Source organism: Fistularia commersonii, chromosome 23 (assembly GCF_037954325.1).
Source record: "Fistularia commersonii isolate RoL2024-O1a breed Wild chromosome 23, RoL_Fcom_v1.0, whole genome shotgun sequence".
NCBI lineage: Eukaryota > Metazoa > Chordata > Actinopteri > Syngnathiformes > Fistulariidae > Fistularia > Fistularia commersonii.
This window is the reverse complement of record NC_141306.1, coordinates 6,882,784-6,905,889: the sequence shown is the minus strand read 5'-3', so window position 1 is coordinate 6,905,889 and position 23,106 is coordinate 6,882,784. Positions and strand designations below refer to the sequence as shown.

At 45.1% G+C, this 23,106-nt stretch overlaps 1 protein-coding gene across 3 annotated transcripts in view; it reads right to left on the bottom strand.

Moving 5' to 3' along the window:
• Positions 1 to 274: 274 nt before the first annotated feature.
• The window catches only part of llgl1 (LLGL scribble cell polarity complex component 1), a 39,845-nt gene continuing 17,013 nt past the window's right edge, over positions 275 to 23,106 (bottom strand). Inside the window, exons 4-24 of one of the 3 annotated variants that reach the window (XM_086170370.1) lie at positions 22,827 to 22,987; positions 21,429 to 21,575; positions 17,572 to 17,734; positions 16,687 to 16,822; positions 15,310 to 15,364; positions 14,466 to 14,620; positions 13,825 to 14,066; positions 12,556 to 12,623; positions 10,743 to 10,914; positions 8,654 to 8,758; positions 8,199 to 8,491; positions 7,692 to 7,842; positions 7,473 to 7,611; positions 7,005 to 7,318; positions 6,509 to 6,700; positions 6,236 to 6,308; positions 5,475 to 5,589; positions 5,056 to 5,120; positions 3,198 to 3,333; positions 3,030 to 3,112; positions 275 to 2,134 (exon numbers count right to left, since the gene is read on the bottom strand). In XM_086170370.1, coding sequence (XP_086026496.1) covers positions 3,034 to 3,112; positions 3,198 to 3,333; positions 5,056 to 5,120; positions 5,475 to 5,589; positions 6,236 to 6,308; positions 6,509 to 6,700; positions 7,005 to 7,318; positions 7,473 to 7,611; positions 7,692 to 7,842; positions 8,199 to 8,491; positions 8,654 to 8,758; positions 10,743 to 10,914; positions 12,556 to 12,623; positions 13,825 to 14,066; positions 14,466 to 14,620; positions 15,310 to 15,364; positions 16,687 to 16,822; positions 17,572 to 17,734; positions 21,429 to 21,575; positions 22,827 to 22,987 — 2,961 coding nt within the window. In that variant the 3' untranslated portion in view covers positions 275 to 2,134; positions 3,030 to 3,033. Of the gene's footprint in view, positions 2,135 to 3,029; positions 3,113 to 3,197; positions 3,334 to 5,055; positions 5,121 to 5,474; positions 5,590 to 6,235; positions 6,309 to 6,508; positions 6,701 to 7,004; positions 7,319 to 7,472; positions 7,612 to 7,691; positions 7,843 to 8,198; positions 8,492 to 8,653; positions 8,759 to 10,742; positions 10,915 to 12,555; positions 12,624 to 13,824; positions 14,067 to 14,465; positions 14,621 to 15,309; positions 15,365 to 16,686; positions 16,823 to 17,571; positions 17,735 to 21,428; positions 21,576 to 22,826; positions 23,105 to 23,106 lie in introns of those variants that run through there. The other 2 variants (XM_086170368.1, XM_086170369.1) reach the window with 2 other exon arrangements.

Genomic DNA, 23,106 nt, shown 5'->3' with positions numbered 1-23,106 from the left:
ACACGAAGACAGAGAGTGTTTCCGTTGATTCTTCTGGGATGAAGCTCCTTCGGAGGAGGGTTCACTGGGGTGTGAGGAAGAGATGTTTTAGCAATCCGTCTAAAACACAAAGATTTAGGTCACTACATTTGTACAGACCCTCAGCAATCACTAAAAACTGATCATTTATTAAAGCGTATCAAAGGCAGAGAGTTTCCAATGTTGTCCAGGTTCATTAAACCTGAAGTTGAAAAATAGATTCTGCAAACCCACAATTCACTAATAACAGACGCACTTTGAGAGTAAATCATTTTATTAACATTCACAAAATCATCAGCCAAAATCGACCTGATTAAAATTCTACAGACAAACTGAATAACAAAAGTAGAAACAAATCTCTCAAATTTAAAAAAAAAAGAAAAAAAAATTGTGCCACCTGCAACACGACGGGGTTAATGAGGAAGCAACCAAATCAACAAAACTAAACATTTTAATTAAAAAAAAAAAAAAAAAGAAAAGAAAAACAAAGCATTTACATAAATCCTACCAGCTGAGCTACATTAGTAGTGAGGTTCCTTTTTAAAAACAAAATCTTATTTTCAAGGGTTTTATTCTACAAACAGCTGGTTGTTAGCAACATCCTCTGTAAAGCTCGGCGAAGACAGCGCGGAGAGATTGTTTTCTTTTTACAGTCCGACTTAAAAAGGGGATTTAAAAATAGTGGTCATGAACGCAGCGCTCGGAGCCCAACTCTTCCCCTGATGCACCGGCGAAACCTCCGGACGCATCGGGGTTCATTCAAAACACACCTGGCTTCACCTGCCTGACTTCCCTGAGTCCCATCAAACGTGTCGAGGAGAAGCGCTTCCGTCGTCTTCCGCTGATCCATCGGAATTTGTACTGGAGTTTGTAGGGTGAATGATGATGGATTTTAAGTTTGGTGAATCCCCAGCTGAGATTACACCTAAAAGCTTTGGGGTCTCGTCTAGTGTGGATCCATGTGGCAAAAAAGACTGAAGGGGGAAAATCTTGACCGAAGATTTGGTCATTTATTTTGAAAATCAACCGTTTTGTGTCTGTTGACACCGGATGGGGAATGGACTGCAAGAGCAGAGGGACTGTGAAAATGCTGAAAAAAAAAATATAAATTAATGGCAAAAGAAAAAGAGGGGAGGGGGTTTTGATGTGGATCTGGAATGTGAATAAAACGGTCCGAGAATTCAGTGCAGGAGTGAGACGTCTCTCCTGATGTGTCAGACAGGATTTGCTCTCCTCCATCCTGTCCAGTGCTTCTTTCTGCACTCGCCTTCAGACTGAAACCTCCCTCTCTCATCTTCTTCTTCTTCTTTCACTCTACAGTATTTGTCATATAACTATATGTCATATAACTAACCTTTCTTCACCCTAGAGCCGCACAGAACATTTCATAGAACAATCGATCTCTGCAAAAAAAAAAAAAAAAAACAGGGCACCTTCATGAACCCGGTTGTCTTGTTCCATTCATCTGATTGACACGAGCGAGCGTCTATTTCTAGAAAATCGGTGACAAAGTGCAACGACACACCAACTCACCGAGGGCTCAACTCTTCATCTGTCACCTGGAATTCTGGGTAAAATCAACTGCAACCGGCGCCTACGAGGCGGAGAATTCTGAACGCTACGGACTTCAATCCGGGAATATTCTAAGTTTGCTATTCTGCCGAGCGCTCCGGCGCTCCGTCCCGCTCCCTGCGAGGGGGGCTCGGATCGTTCCCGAGAATCCGGAGCGCGCCGATCCACCGGAGCGCCGACGCCAAATAAAACCTCCCTTCACAAACACAAACATCTCGGAGAGAAAAACGAACACGGAAAAAAAGTCACTGTTAGTTCTCCTAGTAGAGCGTGATTGACAAGCTGAGACGGCCGCGACCTCCCGATCCCCGTCTGGAGGGCAGCCTCCCCCCCCCAGAAAAGGTGCGGTCACACGAGGAGGGGGACGACGCGTCTCTAAAGTGTTTGTTTTAAAGGTTGGGTTCTTCCAGTGAAGACGTGGCTCAGCCTCCGAGGGTTTTTTTTCTTCTGTTGTGTCTGAAGCTCGTCCCGCAGCGGGGCGGCGGAGGTTCCATGGCGGAGCAGGTTTCTGGTCCAACACTGAAATCAGGTCCATCCAGGCCTCCTGGGAAGGGCGGGAGGAGAGGGACTCATCAGACGAGCAGGAAAGGTCTTCATAGATAACCAATCTTTGGATCGCTATTAGAACTTAGATCTAGAACACAAACTGGACGCCGTATTTGATTACTGACTAAAACACACAAAAAAGGCCTCGCTATGAAGCTTCAAAGCAAAAACCACATCCAAGCATCTCATCTTTGCAAAGTAGCATCTGTAGTTCGGTGGAGCTCCAGCAGGGGGGAGCAGACCCCCCCCCCCCCCCCCCGGTCTCACTTTGGGAGGGGAAAAAAAATAAAAAATACTGACATCTGTCGTCAGATGTCAGTATGGGACGGGGCGGGAGAGACGGCAGAAAAGGGCGGGAGAAGAAAAAGAGGGGCGATAGCGGATTCGCGAGCAACCCGTCGCCTTCTCGTTCATCGCCGACGACAGAACAAACAAAAAACGTCCGGGGAGGAGCCATCGGTGCTCGCCGGCCCGGGAGGGTGGCGGTGCAGTCTGCTCCAGGAATGTAGCACTCAGACAGAACCGCCCTTTGAAGTTTACACACTTTGGACCTGCTCCATTAGAAACAGGTGTCTGTGTGTGTGTGTACAGGCTTCATCTCCCCCCTCCCGGCTGTCTTTAGGTGAATGTGAGGATGTGGATTCTGCTGGTATTCATGTGTTCATGACCCTTTAAGAAGAATCGGTTAAACTGTCGGGGAGCCGATCTCTCGTTGCTCTCCGGCCAATGAGCGCGTCGCACGCTAACGGTGGCGTGGAAACCTTCTTCTTTCTGATCTGATGAGCGGAACCGGGTGAATGACATTCTCCCGACCTTGACCGGATGATAATTTCTGATTGTTTCGAGAACGTTCTCGGCTATTCGGTGCTTTGCGTGAGTGTGGATGTTCTCACCGGGTCAGTTGATGAGGATGCCGGCCTCGCGTCCTTCCTCCTCCTTAATGTTCTTGAGGTTGTTCTCGGCCTCGTCCACGGTGCTGCCAACCACAGAGATCAAACACAGTGGGTTCAACCGCGCTGGCCCGGCAGCGCTCCCGAACGTGCGACGTCCGTTTCGCCTACGCTAGGAAGTCCCTGACGTCCTCCACGGTGAGCTCCCCCGTGGAGTCCAGGGTGAGGTCGGCGCAGCTGAGGGGGGAGTCCAGGGGGGCGTCCGAGACGGGGGGCGACAGGCTGCCGGGGGACTCCTCCGTTAGCCCTGTGAGGAACCAAAGCATAGCTGCACATTTATGGGATGTCAGAACATTACGTGTCGGAGCGGTGCTGAAAATTTGAAACGCCTACAATTTCAAAACGAATGGAGTTTGTCACCGATGTCACCAATCAGGGAGAGTCCCGGGCACGAAGGGGGATGCTAACACTAGCGGCTAGCTCTGACTGCAAACATCAGCGCTACATCAGTGGATCCCTTTAGAAATGGTTTGCGGATGAAACCTGTCATGCCGGTCTCTGCAGCGCCGTCTGATTTCCCGATGTAAAGAAAAGCATTTCGTGAGTCAGACTTGTCTTTGGGGAAAATGTTGCACGGAATTCATCAATGAGTAAATATCGTCGGTGGGAACTGGAGGGAACGGCCTTTGGACCCGACGCCGAACCACGCAAAGCTTGTTTTTCTAAAAACCCGTCTGCTGCTGCTGGAATGTTTTTATCTGCGTGCTGTCAGTTTGATATCCGGGGCTGCGCCGTGCAATGGGGGGGACGGGGGGACGTGCACACCAGCGCACACTCGAGGCTGGTTTCCGTGGGCCTCCGCTAGACCTGGAAAGTTCCTCCGCCGCGTGATTTATAACATAAAAACGGCTTTGGAGCCCATCTAGTACACAACATGCACATGTGTGATGTGGAACCTGAAACCTCCCGTGCACGGAGACTGAGAATGGAATGCGGAGAGAGAGGAGGCATCCTGAGCGGCCGACGCTTTTACTTGCTTCTCCTCTTCGAAGGAGGAAGATTCCATTTAAAAGTCTGTCGACAGCTTTGGCGACGACTATTTTCTCTTTCTTTAGGGAAATCGGAGGAAAACCCGGGGGGAGAAAGTGAATTAACTTTCAGAATATTCAACTGATACTTTAAATCTACCGAGGAAACTTTTGGGAGTGTTTGGTTTTGCAGAGGTGGCTGTTAAGAGAACGGCGTCAACAAGTCCTACCGACCCGGTTGCCACAGCGACGGTCGGCCACTCGCGGGGAGAAAAGAGATGTTGGCCAGGAGAGGGGACTGGGGCGCACTGAATGGTTCCCATGGTAACCAGAGGGGACCCCTGCAAGCACACCGGAGTTAAAGGGGCTCGGGAGGGAGAGAGAAAGTAACGGCGAGGAATAATCGAGGGGGAGAGAGAGCGACGGAGAGGGAGAGCGGGACAAAGAAGCTTCTTTCGGCTGGAATTGCGGGCGAGGAAACTAAGAACCCGCTTCCAAATCCCGGGGGTCAAAGTGCAAAACCACGGCTGTTTGAGACTGAGGGTGGGTTCTACAATCGGTTTGAGTCAGGGGTCGGACCCCCAACTCCCAGAGCAAACCCAGTTAGGTCTGCCCGCAGGAGAAAAACCACACAGTCCCAGGCCAGATGACAGCGATTAGCGAACGCCCCGAAAACAACGGCAGGTCCGCGGTTGTGACGCCTCGTGTCCGTTGGTCCGTACGAACAACGGCGGGATGAAAACACCTGGATGCTTCCGGGGTCGGAGCTCGAAAACCTCCTCCGAGCTACGGCTGCTTTTCAAACACAAATGAAACGTAAACACAACACTAGAAGCTGGGAATGGAGGCATCGTCTGTTCTTGCAGCGATCTGGTGATCGCGCATTTAGTTCACGCTTGAAAGAATATTGTTGTGTTCCAGTTACACGACATTTATCTGACTTTTTCCTCTTTCCTGAACATGAGCTTCGCGTGAGAGTGGGGGAAAGGTTCAGAACCTACCCTCAGCCTGAACCGTCTGGTTCTTGTGGGTTCCGTTGGCCTGTGGCTGCATCGCCGTGCCATCACTGAGGAGACACACACACACACACACACACTTTACTTTAGCCAGGGGAATCGAATAACAGCAGTCAAAATATGACTTCTTTGGTTTCCCGTGCAGCTGGATGCCTGCAGCTGCTGGTAACCAGAGGGAAACACAAGGTTTTCGTGGTTTCCAGGGTTCAGGGACCACCTCCATCCCTGAAAAGCCGGCTGGGGCACTTGGACAGAGTGATATTTGGGATATTTAAGGTGTCCGAGGATTTGATGTGACTAAACGTTCTCCAGGAGGATGGACAGACGGAGGTGGGAGAGGGAAAGCAGGACTGATCAGCATCCATTTAGAAGAACGGAGACGGTGTGTGTCTGCCGTCTGCTACCTGTCCTGGCTGCTCTCCAGCGGTCGCTCCAGCTGGACAGAACACAGCGGCTCCGTGACCACCTTGGCAGACAGAGAGAATCTCTCATACTCTGACGGGGAGATCAAGTAGAAGCCTGCGTGGAACAATTAGGAAAACAATTAGCCTTGAAACGTGCGATTTGGAAAGCTGCGCCAGCTAGCATCCAGCTAGGCTAACTCCTTACATGAATTGATTTCCGCTTTCTTGATATCAACACCTTACTATCTTTCCTGCTCATCAGACACACTGTCAAAATGCTGTATATTTATAAAAATAAGATTTAGCACCAGTGGACACACGGATTTACCTGGGTATAAAAACCATGATCTGTTAATTTATTACATTCCCCACATTCAACATCTAGTTTGGTTATTCTAAGGTAGTTCTTTCACAATTTACTAAAGTAAACTCTAACCTTGTCCCACTAAACTCTGCCTTGAACTGATAGTCACTCACCTCCTTCGGTCACAGGTTAGGATTTTGACAGTCATTATGAATACTCCAGTTAATAATCTTTAGATTAATTTTAACCATAAAATTGACATTTTATGCCAATAATTCACTGGATTTTTTTTTTAAATTATCCCAGCAAATATTTCTGTGAACATTTGTCACAGAAAAGCTTCAGAAAAGCTCTGTCACAGAGAGCTTTTTAACAGTACATCTATGACCCTGAACTACAACAGCCTGACAGGTTACCAGGTAATTTAACTTATTCGGAGGGGCTTTAAAACCCTCACCCTGTCCGGTCTTGGTGAAGACACAGGAAGCAATTCCACTGATGTCCTCTTTGCGGATGCAGTCATAGCGAACCTGAAAACGAGACGGACGCCACATTTAAGGGCATTAAGCGCAGCAAAGAGTTTTTACATCTTTTTCAGTGTATTCAAACAATCCGCCGCATGTTAATTTTTCACTATTATCAGTTGCACGACAACACGCGGTCGGTCTCCGTGATCAAATACAAAGCTGAACAAAAGACAGTATCCGTCGTGTCCGGGCGATCCTCGTACCTGAGGTCTGAGGCCGGGTATGCTGAAGAGATGCAGGTCACCCAGGTTGGTGAGGCAGACCAGCGTGTGCTCGCTGTAGTCCTCCTGCGCTGCCGAGCTGAAGACCACCAGGGCCACCTTCCTCACGCGGCAGCCTTCATGTGCGGTCAGTTTGAACTTTGTCTTTGCGCTCACCTTGGGGAGGGAGAACACCTGGCGGCACGGCAGAGGCAGAGACACACACACACACGCGCACACGCTTGTTATCACACGCCTACGATGGTGTTCACGCCGAGGGCCGGGAGAAGCCATCTATAAAAATGTTTTGATTTCAACTCTGTATATCGCAATGGGCATTTTGTGGCTTGGAAAAGTACCCTGAGGTCAAACGGTGTTTTTCTTCAGGCTTGTCCAGTCACAGATCTGAGCCTCGCTGAAACCAAGACACTTGAAGGGTATTTTGAGAATTACTGATCAAAGCGAGCCTTAAAATTATAAGCGTGTCGATTCTCCTCACCTTCAGCTGCTCCTCTGAGGCGATGAGCACTGAGTGCGCGTTGGCCATGTCGGGCGCGATGGCGAGGTCTTGAGAAGCTTCGTAGGGATCCGGTAACGGCTTTCCCCGTCCGTCCAGCACGCAGATGGACACCACGGGCGCCCTGTGCATCAGCTGGATCTCTTTACCCAGGACCGCCTCCACACACGGACTGCTTTCCCCCACGCCGGCTCGCTCACTCACACGGCCCAAGCCAACGCCGGGGACCTCCAGGGCGTAGGCATACACACTGCCTGAGTTGGTACCGGCCCACAGTGTGGGACCGTGGTGTGTACCTGGTTGACACGCACACAAAATTGTTTGGGACATATGCCATGGTAACACACTTGTATAAACGTCACAGTTAATGACCACACGACAATATCTCCACATTAAACCTGTTCAACAATGCAGAGGCTGAAGATAAAAACAGCGAGTAAAAGTGCAGACCGTCACGCAGGTAAGTGTCCGCGAAGCAGAGACAGCGGACCACTCCGGATAGGGAGTCGTCTGCTGACCGAGGTTCGATCCTCCGCTGAATGGGAGCCACCTCCTCCTGCTCTGCGAGGGCGGCATTGGCCTCCTGGACCTGCGCGTCGACACATGGGCCGAGTCAGAAGCTGCAGAGATGGACTCGGCTGCGCGGGACGGAGGCGCGGAGACATCTACCTTGCTGCTGGGAGTGGTGATGGCGCGCTTCTTTCCCGACACGCGGCTTTTCCGGATGCGCCTGAAGCTCTGTCTTAAAGACTTTTTCAAGGATTTGACTCGAGACAGAGGCCCCTCCATTGCCAAGGAGTCGTTGGGATGCAGGGTGCACCTACAGACACACGCTCGCATCAGTTGAAGGACATCCTCGAAATAAAATCTCTTTATGTAAGACGGCGATTTAATAAGAGTTGTCTTTTGGTGAGCTGCGCTTCAAAAAATAACCTTTGTAAAGTCAACCACATGTCTTTCCAGAAATCTCTGCCAAGACACTGCTACTCTCACAGCAGAGCAGAGGTCTTACATTTCATGCAGCTACGTTTTGCTCACTCATCAGATCGACCCTAACAAGCGGTCACGAGGGCTTTCCGATTCATACATCAGCAGCTACTACTGAGTGCACGTCTGTGACAGAGGAACCCTGGGAAAGAAACGGGTCGAACAAAGCAACGGCCAGAGTTTTCCTACCTGGCCAGCACAGCGTTTCGCCGGTGGTAGTCAAACAGACCAAACCCGTGACTCGTCCCAAAGGCGATGAGGTTCCATTCGGCGTGAAGCGCCACCGCCGTGACTGAGGCCGGCGGCAAACACTGCACCAGCACCTGTGGCTGGAAGCCCGGCGGGAAGGTCACGGGCTTCAGACGTGGCTCCAGGATGTCGTGGCCTTTCCAGGTGAAGCCCTCCCTGTCCTGCAGCAGATCCACCACCGACACGTCCAGCGAGTGCTCCGAGCACTCGTCGCTCAGACTCAGCACCATCACCTGGGGGGGAACGAGCAAATACGGGGAACCCTCACATTCAGCCACCATAGGTGTTTCATTGCAGTTTAAATGACGAGCACTGTACTAAACGGTATAAACGGTTAAACACCAGCATCACTTGAGAATTCTCAGTTTCTCCTCCTTGAGTAACTCTATCGTTACCTGTCCAGCAGTCCCAGCCACCACCAGCTTATTGCTGTATTTGCACAAAGTGATTTTCTGGATTCCCAGCCTCGGATCGTCGCTGTACGGGTCGAAACAGCCCACCTGCACACACCGAAGAGAAATTACACATTGTAAATTGACTTGGTCTCAGGCTCCCCCATTCAAGTGTCTTTGGAGTGTGTATTCAATCTTTTCCAATCGGTTAGGCAATGAATAACAGCGGCACGAGCTCTTGCTGAATGAACTGTGTCCTACGGATTAAAATCTAGTACGGCGGCTCAGTGGTTGGTAGAGCTGCCTCACAGAGACAGGCCTCGGTCCAAACCTGCTGGCTCTCTCTGTGTTTACATGAGCTCCACATTTGTTCTCTTCAGGTGGCGGGTTTTCATCCAACACGGCCGAAGACTACGTTAGGGTAACCGGAGTTTCCAAAGTGAGACGATTACCTACAGCCGTGACAGGAACCCACTGGCTCTTAGTGAAGCGTAGCCGCTGTGATGGACTCAATAATGGCCTCTCTGATTGGTTTGTTTTGGTTGTAATTATGTAGCATGTTTTTCCTGCTGTGAGCCCCCCAACCCAACACACACCCCCGACCCCAGTACGCAGAGCAGGAATGTACAATTCTCATTTCTAAGAAACACCTGAATACACTTGTTATGAAAAAGACATGAAGGAGTCAAAAAAAAATTACAACTGCCAGGCAAACCAGGTGTGGCTAGTCAGTTACAGAAAACCAGAGGCTTTAGCACTTAATGAAAATCGCACTGTAGCTATTAAGTGTGCACATTACGTATTGCGGGACAGAATCTAGAGTCAAGAGGGCCATGATGCAGGCACTTTGACAGGGCAGCGACCCCGCTATTCAAGTGTCCCGACTAATATCTTCTTTGCAAAACAAGGAGGAAGCTACAAACTGGTTACAGTAAACTACCTTCAGTCAGTTAGTGAGAAGTGTGACCTCTAACTGCGAATACGACGTTGAGGTAAACTGATGTCGAAGTGCTTTCCTGAGGTTCCCTTCGACATTAGCCCGCCTACTTTTATTCTGTTGGAACAATGCCCCCTTTCCCCATATACACGCTCAGCAAAACATGCGCATTAATCACACGCATACACAGAATTCCAATAGAATCCCCTTGAAGTTGGTCACACACACACACACACACAGGGGTGATGGTCTGGTTTTCATTACAGAGAGAGAGAGAGAGAGAGAGAGAGAGAGAAAAAAAAAGCACTCTTCATCCCATATGAGGGCCACATTCCTGAACATGCAGCTCTGTTACCACAGGATACACCAGGAGGGTGGCGGGGCAAAGAGAGAGAGAAAAGGAGAATAGGAAAACAAGACCTAGGAGGTGGAAGCAACAACACCTAATCTATCGACCGGTGTTTGCCAGTTTCTTAACACTCATTGACAGCTTAACCGCAGGGTGACAGTTACTAACCCCACCGTGGTGCAGCCAAAAAGTGAAAACAAGCCTGCGTTATTAATCCTTAAAATAAGCCACAGTTATTTGTCTTCCCTGTCATCTTGAGCAGAGATCACAGATAATGTACACTTATCTTGGACATCTATCCAAACACTCCGAATGGTTTCCAGCCTTGGATTTCAGCGGTTTATCCAGCACTTCCATCTGCACTTCCTGCTTCTAACAAAAATGCCCAGCCACTATCCACGTCTATGAAATGCTATTTCCTAAAATAACACACTTTACATGCTCCTGAAGGGGGAAAAAACTAAAAAAAAACAAAAAAAAAAACAAAAACAAACAAAAAAAAAAAAAAAACAGTGAGACTGTGGTTGCTTCGGACTTGAGATTTCATGTCAGGAACAATGGGGTGGGCCTTTCGAAAAACCAAACACATGAAAACAATCTGATGAGAAAATTGGGGCACTGTTGAAGTGTTGCAGGGCTGATTGTGCATGTGTGTGTGTGTGTGTGTGCATGAGTGTGTGGGTAAGTGTGTAACATGTAGATTGTTTTTATTCCCACAGCCTGTAAAAGAAGACGTGTGCCTGATCTCCCGAGGAAAGACGTTAATACGCTCTTATTTGTGCTCCCCGTGGCTGCTCGGCTCTGACCTTCCTGAAGGGAGGCCATTCCTCCTGCTGCAGATCCGTTTCATCGCCCGGGTCCTGAGGATCGTCGCTGGGATCGCAGTCAATGTGGAAGACATTAGCAGTGCTGAGTTTGTAAAGCGGCGTGAGAGCAACGCCTGATGCGTCCCAGAATCTCACGGTGCCGTCTTCATGTCTGCAAAGGCACAATAAAATGTGTTAAAAAATACAATTCAATGTGCGAGAAGACGTGTGAGCTCCAATACAAACTTTTATTTGACCTGGTCAGTCATAACATCATGTTTTTTGGGACCGGTAGCTACATTTGAATGGCTCTAATTAACTGCAATAACCACTTTCATACTGTTACTTGTGGGCTCATTGTTACATAATGGATAGTTGAGTCAATCATATCTATATTGTGATGGGGTGTGCTTATCCATTGGCAATTCTTAAAGAGAATAGAGTTGAAAATGACAGAAAATATGATAAAATGTGAAAAGCCTCTCTATTCAAGGACCTCTGCACTTGGACCCTTGAGTGTTTCACTGGAGACACAGTGTCTAGAAAAGAGGAAAATAGTCACTTGACAGATATATGACTGACAAGTGGTCAAGCTGTTGTTGGTCATCTCCAGACTCTGACACCATTGGTTACACATGTTGTTTACATGCTCGCATTCTTCCTGATGTTATGGTCTCAAATCAGAAATCTGCCTCTACAGCCTCTAACCGGGCCGATCGGATGTGTCCGTGATGCATGTCGGTTCTGAGGCCTTCATCAGGAGCACCGTGGCGCCTTTCAGAAGCAGCTCGCCGCAACAAATATGCACCGTGTCTATTTTTGACAGGAGCTACATGTACTGCACATCAGTGTGCCCGGGGGCAGATGGAGTAGGACAGACACTGAACCAGCACAGCATCTTGTTCTTTTCATCTTTTAAAAAAAAAAAAAAAAAAAGAAATCACCGGAAAAACACTGATTATTACATCGAGGTAAAAACCACAGTCATTAAACAAGAAATTCTCCAGTCAGAGGTTTTTCACCACAAAGCAAAGTGGACTTCACTTTGTCTAAAGCTCCTCCTCAAAAAAAAAAAAATCCAACGATACATTGAGGACTATAGTTAGCTAAGACAAAAGTTAAATAAAAGTTTGTATCCTATGAATTTAAAAAAAAAAGAGAAAACTCTCCAAACAGAAGTGTTTCCAGTTCAAAGATAACAGCTTTTCTCTGAATTTTTCTTTTACTTAGCTTGTCTTATAGAGTTAGATTTTAAATAATTAAAGAGGTCTTTTTAATCTGTTAAAGCACTGTAAAGTACTGGTTATTGTGTCAGAAACCCAAGTACTAACTGAACAATATCAAATACTTCCTATAATAATTCCTAATCTTTCTAAGCTAACTTATCCAATAGATACTGGTACTGTTGCTAAATCGCTGTATAATCACATGACACCTCTCCTTCTCCTGATTCTCCTCAACCGTGTCAGATGTTTATAACTCGTGACAACTTCTCCTCATTCATTCCAGGTGTCTCACTTCCTTTGCTCATCGCCAATCTTGATCTGCCAAACATCTGCGGTGTCAAAGGTTCGGTTGCTGTTTGCGGCCGTGGTATAACGCACAAATACTTCCTTCGCTATTTTAAGGAGAGGTCACATGCAGATGAAGTTGATATCTGTGGAGTTTAGCTGAAACTGATATTTAAAGCACATTCCATATACTATTTGATTACTCAAATGCGACTAGACCGCAATTGATTTGAGTCATGAAAATGACTAAAACTGGATCCGAATGAGTGTAAATGTGTGTGTGTGTGTGTGTGTGTATATACCCTGTCAATAAAAGCTCTTGCTGTTTGGGAGGCGGAGCCAGGTTTCTCCCTCCACATATTGGCCATTTCTAGATGGAGAGAGGAATTAAAAGTTAAAAATCAATCACTGAAACGCCAGGCTCTGAGAACTACTTATTTCTGCATCAACTTATCTGATCTTGCAAACCGACCTGCCCACAGACTCTGGGGCAATTTACAATGAATGAAACAGCTGATCAAAGATACAAATCCTTTTAAAGCCTTTATACACCAAACCCTGCTTTTAAAGTTATTACCAACAGGTTAAATTTCAAACTCTTTCTAGTTTCCTTACAGCTGTCTAGCTGCCAGAAAAAACACAGACAGAATAAAATTACGAGTTTAAAAAAAAAAAAACAGTCTTTGCTGCAACTGCCTGACTTTGATCAATTCGGAAATCAGGAATCTGACTGCTGCTAATAACCACTGATCCTACTTGGAGCCATAAAAGAAATCTCTGGTTGCTCATAAAATAGCAGCTTAGAGATGAAAATAACACATTGCAGAAAATTATAATAAAATCCAAGACGAAGCAGTCTGTTCATCTGCACTCAGACTTAAACGTTGCAGGTTTGACGCTGAATTTGACAAGTGATACACGAGTTCTCTCAAGTAAAGATGAGCTCCTGTCAACGAACACGCCCACACACAGACTTTAATAAAGAGGTATCCTCCCCTGCCAGCACTACAGCAGTATACTATGGACTGAATTTTACTGTGCAGGGCAAAAATTGATAAATAATACTGAATTCCAAGGTTTAATCTTGGCATGCTGCCTCTATTTGTCTAAAAGCAATTTATCTTTATCTTTATCTTCATGTATATACAGGATCTGTTATCAACAACCAAACAAACGCAAAAGGTTACAAGTGCTCTATTGTCAAAATGAAGACTGGAATAGCTTGAATTGCAGGCTAACGCGACCACACTGATTTCGAATGCTGTTTTAACTTTCTCAGTCATTATGGAAAGTGCAGTTCCTAGTTATCATTCCCTATATCATCGTAGGATGACGGGAAAAAAAGGGGTTTTAAAAAAAGAAAAAAAAAAGCAAGGAGTATAACTTTTCTTGATGTTGCTATGGGGGACGAAGGCATGGCGCCAGTGGCTTTTCTCTATGAATCCAATAACATTTTTTTTTTTATGCTCTCAAACTTCACATTTCTATAATAGCGCAATTAAGAAAAGGAATACATACGATATAACCTCATCATTGAGTAAATTCTTAATGACAAAATATCATCCCCTTACACATCGCATGTCTTTTCTCACCCCGTGCATTTGTTCGCGGCTCTGCTGGGCTTTGCCAGCGTTGATCAGCCTCTCCCATAGTTTAGGCGGGACGCTGGAGATGTGGCAGGAGCACGTGATTGCGGAGGAGTGCAGCGGGGCCAGGTAGGGAGTCGGCACTGTGGGCCAGCCGGGGGTCTGGAGGTCAATGACGACCAGCTCCTCTTCCAGTAAGACGACCACGGCAGATGGCTCGTCAAAGTCTGTAAAGAGGAGAAGCCAGCCCGTGAAGAGCAGATGCTCCCGAATAGTTGGACGCATTCCTGGTTCACATGTTTTAAACACTCGCTTTGTCTTTTGAAGTGGATTCCTGTCCGAACCCATGTCAATTCAAACCAGACCCCAACAGGGAGCAGTATTCTATGTGTTCGTAATCCTGAATTTTGAATTCCACACCGGCTCGCTACTGCTATCTGAGTTCATGGGGAAGAGCCACATTCTCTTGTTCTTCCTGGTCCCCACTTGATCTACAAATTTCTGATTACTCAGAGGTTGGTTCACTACTGCTGCTCATGTCTGTAATGTTTGCAATGAAAGTGGTGCGATGTCACTGAAGCGAGCGGTCATCAGTTAGCCGCGGTTAACACTGTGGTCACCCTCACCTCTCTCCATCTCTGAACCCTGGACGGTAAAGAAGTCAATGACTCGGGATGTGAAGTCCAGGGTGACATGTTCTTTGTCCTGCTGAATGGTGAGACAGTGGCGGTCGCCGTAGCTGGCCCTCGGCATGCCCCCGCTGTAGAGCAGCACTGGTGAACTGGAAGGGCAACACAACAGCAGCGGCAGGTTCAATATAACTCGTGTCAATCAGCCTGAACGATTGCCATCCTGTGAGTGGAGCTCGAGACACAACCTTAGACCTTTGTTGAACTTCTTCAGCCCCTTTTGTTCTTAAGTAGCATGAAATCGTCCGACAAATACAATGATGTGCTTCTGCGTGTCGATCTCTACATTTTTCTATAGATTTCAAGGATACATTACTTAGTGTGAAAGCAACAACAGGAGATTGACTTAGAACCTCATTTTATATGTTTAAATCAAGGGATGATTTCACATCTGGAGTATATTTAGAGTTCTGTATTCTACCACAAACACAATGTGAAATCATTTATTCTACAGCAGATCTGAATTTTCTCACGATCAGTCTCAGTGTCAGGCTCTGACACGGTTCGTTCTAGTTTTTCCTTACGATGCAGAGAATTCAACTGTGGGCTCAAACACAGAGAAGAGAACAATATTCTTGATGATCAAATTCGACATAAGACGAGAGGAACACAAAATCAATGGGAGAAAAAAATAACTTGGAAATAATCAGATAAAACAAAGATGAAATGAGATATATATATTTTAGAAATAAGATTACTGGCGCCGTGATCCAAAGGCTGTCTGGTAATAAAAGGCATTGGGAAGACCAGTGTGCCACAAAATAAGGGTGGGATTGCTCACCCTGTCTCGGTCGTCCTCCACAGGATTTTGTTGATTGCTTTGCAGGGAAATGGTCCTGAAAAAGACATTTCAGGAGAAGCTAATTAGGAAATGTATGAAAGCCAGAATCCAATTTTACACAAGGGAGGCAAAGAAGCAAAAAGGGAAAGAAAAGATCGTGTCAAAACCCAATCCAAAATAGATAATAATTGTGGAAATTTAGGACTAATGCTTATTACAGTGATGACAGAATTGAAAATATTGCATAACCATGATCCGGCCTTGTCACTACAGGGAAAAAAGGGCTCTACTTTGCCAATAAATGCATTAGAGAATTATTGAAAAGTTTAAAACCAATACTTTTAAAAGACATTGATGGGAAGGGTTTGGAAATTTCATTCTTTGCACATTACAGTGTTAAGATTTAAAAGAGCCCCCTCAATAATGTTATCATAAAAGAGGGGAACGTCTCCATCTCCCATAAACAACCACCCTGAAACAATAACTGGGCTGAAAAAGCTAAATCTTTGGGGGGGAAAAAAAAAAAAAAAAGCCTTTTTTTTTGTTTAAATCTTGTGAAACTCGAGCATAGCCATCGCCTTTGTCTGAAATGGACCACACCAGTGGAAATTATGATCGTGCTAAGATTTAAACCAGTAATTCATGTTCTTGGCTTGGGGTAGTGGTGTCTATGTGCTCCAGATCGAAAAGTACGATTCTGTGACGGTTTCTGCCAAGACAACTTAGACTGTTCAGGTATGAATTTGGATGTACTGCATAATGTGGTTCTACCACATTTGTCATTTAAAGGTTATTTGTTATGACTGTGTACAACTATTTTATTGCATTGTACTATTTACTATTAATATGTTGCGCAATTAAATTTTGTTGTGTTGGTTTACAGTGTTCATGTAAATGCCCAGCTCGGGACAAGAGATGGAAATTAACAAGAGCCGTAAACTCTCTGTGTAGGACATTGGTTGTATTCTTTTTAATAAAAGAAAGTCAAACTGTTTCAGCCCTATGAAAAAAAAAAAAAAAAAAACATAATTCTATTCAGAGGTGAGACATTAGTGTCAAAGAGAAGAGATGCTGAAACAACATATTGTTGCCTTCAACTCTACAGGAAGTTTTCGGCAGATGCGTGCGCACACACAAGCACACACACAATGCAAGATAATGTTAAACCACAAACTGCACTCATTAACACAGCACGTCTGCCAACAGCTGACGTGGGAAAACAGCTCGGGCTGAGATCCACTGACAGAAGCAAATTACGCGCAAAATAAAGTGCTACATTTCAGTGCTCAGGGGATCAGTTCCTTATAAGATAGGAGTGACCACATGCCACAGTCCATACAGTGTGTGTGTGTGTGTGTGTGTGTGTGTATTTCTCACCATATGGAATGGTTGAAGACACTGGCTGGGAATTATAGGTGTTGCCGCTGGCAACAGCCCACACAGAGTAGCCACCATCACTATGGGAACTGACAAATAATTTTCCGGAACGTTCCCACACCAGGCTCTCCAGCTGCTGCGGGGGGGGGGACGGACATTAGCACACGTGCGCGCACGCACGCACGCACGCACGCACGCACGCACGCACGCACGCACGCACGCACGCACGCACGCACGCACACACGCACACACGCACACACGCACACACACACACACACACACACAGCGTGTCGATAAGGGGCTTTTTTTTTATATAATGTTTCCAAGTTCTATAAATGATGAGGTAAGTATTTAACCAACATGTACCTCATACTGCAGAGCTTGCAGGTTTTATGAACGCCTCGGTATAAATTTGAGCTTGTCGTAAATCTCATTAGCAGGAGTTTTGTGAATGACCAAGACATTTACACTGAGGGAAAAGCTCAGCACCAATATTTGACATCCTGACAATACCCCAAAAAGGCTTAACTTTTTCAACCCCTGGAAAGACGTGTCAGCAATAAGCGTAAACTCAGTCGATCACATTAATCCACAGTTAGACGTCTCTCTACTCTGGCAGTTTGAGCTTTTCAACTGCAAAAGATAGATTGCCCTTCAAGACATCTGCCGCCGGTCCTCCATACACACACTTGCACCTGAAGGCTTAAGGGATTGAGTTACGGTTGCCAGCATAGAATAAGACAATCGCAAATTTTGGGAGAGCTCAGTGGGGGGTGAACAGCTGCAGAGAACAACTGGACTCACATTCTCTATTGTAAATACCTGACATTCATTCAGGGAACATTGAGAGTTAAAAAGATATATTAGGACTTGTTAATGTCTTACCTGCTTGCCCAGGAAGAGCTGGTCGACATGCCGGCTAATCAAATCCCATAGGACCACCAGGCCTCGGCTGTAGCCAATCAGAACTTTCCCTGGCTGCTGAGGGTGTTCTTGAAGAGACTCCACCGGCCCTAATGATTTGCCACAGCGGTAGTCTTCTGGCAGACTGCGGAAAAAAAATATTAGACCGGTAAGGATGTAGTTGCTGCCACGAACAAGGCTGGAGTGAAGAGTGAGAGCAACCAACAAGAGTGAAAAAAACAAAAATGAAAAAGGCTGATGCAACGTCTTTTTTTTTTTTTTTTTTTAACACGAAAGGAAAACATTTTTTTACTTCACATCACCAACCAAAATCTGCCTGATAATAAAAACCACTTAATCTGATGGGCAGATTCTTGGATCCAGACTATTTGCTGCCTATTACCTGAAAATGAGTGCTGCCTGTTTTGAAATTCACAATGGCCATGGTGGCCTGCAGGCTGATTCCTCGAAAGCAGCACCGCAAAGATGAAAATTTGTATTTTTAATTACATGATTGTATATGAATAACATATTGCCTGTGTTTTGTGATTATCACCAGCACAATATAAACGCGCAGGAAATAAAAATAGCTCATCACTTTTGTGCATATAGATTGGTGCGAACAGCAGTGATTAGATCAGCCTCGCTCTTTTTTTTCTGCCTGGAGCGGAGCTGAAAATCACCCTTGTCATGAGGATTTCTGTTACACATCTACAAATATAATCTCACCCTCTAATCTCCCAAAGCTGCATGCTAATTAGCAGTTTCAAGCATAAACATTAATTTTTGAAACGCACTGCAGCAACTTTTATGACAGACTGCATGAAGCATCATAGACTAGCGAGGTCTAAAATGATTACTGTAGGAAAAAATCTAACAATTGTTTCATTTTGCATTATTGGAGTTGTATTATGTGTGCAAGGTGAAGTTTGTCTTGCTGGACATGAATTGACATCACTATGGAAGAAAGTTTCTTTGTCATATTTTATGTAATTTAGTTTTGCACGTAAAATATATTTCTTAGGTAAACTGCAATAACAAGAAGGGCCTATCATCAAGCTTTAGGTGCTTTCATATTTTTCTTCAATGGAAAAACTATGATCTGAGCTCATCTGCTAAAACAGCAACGACAACATCATCCAGCTGGAGCTGCTGCACCTTGTGAGAGAGACATTCCTCTGAGGCGGGAGAGGAATGTGGACTAGGGCACACCCTCGAGATGTCAGAGGATTCCCTCATTGAAAGGCATGAAAAACAGTAGGAAACGACGGAGGTTGGGCACCAGTCAAGGGGGCGAAAAGACACGAAGCAGAACAAACATACTTTGGAGAACAGACAAGAACCACAGCTTTCAGGACTGCAGATGAAACAAAGCTATCGCAAGGGATCAGTCATCCAGCCCCCCCCCGCACACACACACACACTCACACACACACACTTCCAGCTGCTTTGGGTTCACCAAGGAAGATCCTCTCCGGAAGTGCAGAGGCAGAAACATTCCTAACAGAGCATTCCATTGTCTTCGTGTCTCCATTCACAAGTATTTTTAGGAAATTCAGAAATCCCCTTAAGTATCCTTTTTGGAATTCCTACTGTGTGTGTGTGTTGTGTGTCAAACAGTTCCCCGACTGAAACACCGTGTTTTGGCAGCTGGTACAAAGCCTCACTGTATAAACCTCCCCTTTTTCATACACACACACACACACACACACCTCATTAGGCATCATTCAGCCCACTTCCCTATACAGGCCATGCTGATGGAGGGGCTGGACAACGGGACAGTCACACAGCAGAGAGACACAACAGAAGCACTATGATACATGGCCAATGAATCAGCAACATGCAGCGAAGAATGTGATGACGTCCAAAATAAAGCCTTTTCATCTCACACACACACACATACATACACACACGCACACACGCACACACGCACACACTTTGTCCCCAGCAAAGCCTCAACACTAACCTCCGGTGGAGCAGCATTTTATGGACTAGAAAATCATTGTGTTTTTCTCCAGCTTCACCTCATACACTGCATGCACACCCCTGCATGTCACACTACATGCATGTAGGGAGCAGGACAAAATTATCCAAACATTTGTATGGCAATAACTGTCTACAATCTAGCGTTGCTACACTTTGGATATTTCTTGGTCCTCATCAGATGTTTGATGTCATCACGTGTTCCGTAACAGGGTGTTCTCACCCAGTGTCCCAGGGTCAAGACAAGTAGGTCTGAGGTCTTGTTTTGATTCTGATAATGGGCAACTGACTCCATCAGAAGCCAACCGTAAACGCACAGAACCGATCAGGAAATACACTCACTCACTCACTCGCTCGCTCGCTCACGTTCAGTGTCAATCATCAGATTGTGCAGAGACAGTTATTCCAATTGTTTCAAACTCAAAATGGTCACCTTGCACTTTATCCTAGTGGCCCTCCCTTTACTGAAGAGGAGAGAAATGCTTTCTCTCCCCTTTGGCAGAGGTTAGCTTCATGCTGCAGTATTGGGAGGATCCTGCCTGGCCTGATGCAGCAGAGGAGCTACAGTTTAACTGGATAAAAAACGCACAGTAAATCTTTATTTCTTCACAACACATTTCATTGAGATAGATGTAAATTCTACGGTGGGTGAAGTGAAACTCAATTTAACCTCAAAGGTGTTTGGAGTCTCATGACAATGTTGAGATTAGATCATGAGTCTTTATGGACTGAATTTCTAACAAGATTGAATTAGAAATGTTCAAAATGGATGTCTATAAACTTTATAAAGATACAATTTGTTATGTAGTACGAAAAAAAAAGGTAGTTTTCAGCTGCACAGAGAATACCGCATTTTCCAGACTATTGAGCACACCTGAATATAAGCCGCACGGGCTAAAAAGAAACAAATAAATATATGTGTACATATATAGGCCACACTTGTCTATAAGCTGCAAGGGTCCATGTTGTAGCATGGGAGATTTACAAAGAAGCATTTTTTTTTACTTTTAATTAAATACATACCAGTAACATCCACAAATACGTACTGGAAATGTTTTCTTTCCAAACAGTGCCTGTAAACACGGCTGATGAAAAAGATTAATAATAAATAACACATGGAAAAATCCATCAATCCATCCATGTATTTTCTATCCCCGCTTTGTCTTACTCCAGCTGATCACTATCTTCCTCCTGCGCACCAAAACCATTGAAGTAGTTTTTTTTTCCAGTGTTGGAATTTAACAGCCTCAGAATTTCACGGTAATTTCATTGGTCCGATGTGACGAGGCGAAATGTTTTGAAAATCATGAACCTCGTTCGCCTCTAAAAAAAATCCATAAATTAGCCGCATCATTGTTAAAGCCGCAGTGCTCAAAGCATGTGAAAGAAGTAGTGACAATCAATGTAAACTAGTAATTTAATACAACACCTTTGGAATTTTTTTGATAAAATATATATAGGGGCATTATAGTAAATAATGCAGGATGCTATTACAACATTCCACCCATCAGAGGGTTGAATAGTTTGTAGAGAGGTATTTATGCTGCTTAATAGGTTATGAAGCATCGTGTAAATTCACATGTTCAATGCAACCCTGACAGAGCACATTAGCTTACAGATATGTGTGTCCAATCTGCTTTGCCAGAGATGTTGGAGAAGTAAACCCATGCATTTAGGGTTTGAAATTTGAAAAAAAAAATTCAGGAGGAAATTAAATACGTGTAAATGACACTTTTTTTTTTTACAATCCCACTTGAAAAAAAAATTTTGAATTTAAGGACAATTTATTATTTTTAATTAACACAACATTTGGTTTGACTGTTTGCACAATGAAGTCACTGAATTGGCTGTCTCACCTCTGTGTGACCTGGTCCTGGAGCAGCGTTTGGCCGTCCTTCAGCAAGAGAGTAGGCAGTCCCAGAAAATACACGGCACCTCCCTCCGTTCCAATGCAGAGCAGGTCACATGACCTCAGCAGGAGGAGGACGGTCACTCGAGTGATGCTGGGAAGAAAAGACCAAAACTGTAGTCACACAGGATTTCCCTCCCTAGGCAGCTGAAGTGTGTTTTATTCTGGTAATGATTTAACAGTGAGCGCTGAAATTTCTAGCAAGGTCAATAGGGAGAGTGTCATCATGTTTCAATTTACGAAGACAAAAAAAACCATGTAATTTAATCCTGGCAACTGCAATTGATTCAATGTTGCCAGGAAGAACATCGAATAGTACAGATCTCTGTTCTATGGCTAAAATAATAAAGGAACTGATTGAAAACATTTTAAGGACACCGAGCCCTAAAGGACAACCAACGACACAATTGCTAGGAACTAAGATCTGGATTCATAGGAAAAGACTTCCTGGCCTGGATCTACCATATGGGCAATAGCTGCACGTGCCAAGAGGCCCTTGAGCGAAAATAGGGGTGATCAGGGAAAAAAAAAAAGCAGTTTTATTCTTCAGATTCCACAGCAACAGGCCCAACACAAAAGTTTGATCCTTTCTCTACACGTTAATACTTATTCCATCAGGGTAAAATAAAAATGGTTTCCAAGAAAATAAAGACTCCATGATTGACTCGTTAATGGTCCAGGTGGGTGGGTTAAAGTAGGTGACAGTATGTGCGTGTGTGTGTGTCTCAGGTAAAGTAACCAAAAGGCTGGAGACGAAGGGGCTGCCAAAAAAGAGGGGGAAAAAGCGAGCAGCCAAACTAAAAAGGGCGATAAATAAAAAGAAGAGGGTTTGGAAGCTGAAGAGGTTTCTAATATCCTCTGGGAACAAAACAGAGACCTTGCAAACAAAAAAGATAAATAAAAAAAAAAAACTATTAAATGGCAATAAGATATATGTACCCTTCTATAGACCCTTGTTTAACCTCTGCGTTCAGCAGTGCCTTGTCACTACCTGTAAGTGGTGGCGCTGGATGCCAATGCAGTTACTCACTTTTACTGTGAATTTCATGCTATTGTCGCGGCTTTGAGTTGAAATTCATTTTACGACACTCCTGACTCACACTCCGTCCTTAGATTTGTTAATTTGCTCCGTCCTGGTCTTGTGATTTAGGAACGGCAGTAGAAGCTTTACTGATCCATGAGGGTAAAACCTGTCTCTCACTAAGCTCGTCAAAATGACAGAAAGTAAGTGAGCACATTTTATCAAGTAGCGTGCTTGAATGCATCTTGAAGGATTTGTATTTAGAATATAATTTAACCTTCGGTTCAGAACCCAGGGAACAAACAAATCCATCCGCGACTGTACCTGCAGCTCTCAATGCCAGGTCTTCCTGGGAGGCTGTAGCTGCCCACTTCCTGTAGAATGACCGTGCCCTCCTTCTTGATTCCCCCTGCCTCCTTGGGGGCTGCGGCCACAAGCTCCCATAAATGAATCGTGTTATCGTCCAAGAGTGACAGCATGCGTCCCTGCGGCAGAACAAGACAGATATCAGTGTCATAGCACAAATTGGTTCTACCTGGTTAACCTTTTTTTTTTTTTTTTTTTTTTTAGGTTTGATATTCAGAGAGTACTTGCATGGGGCAGA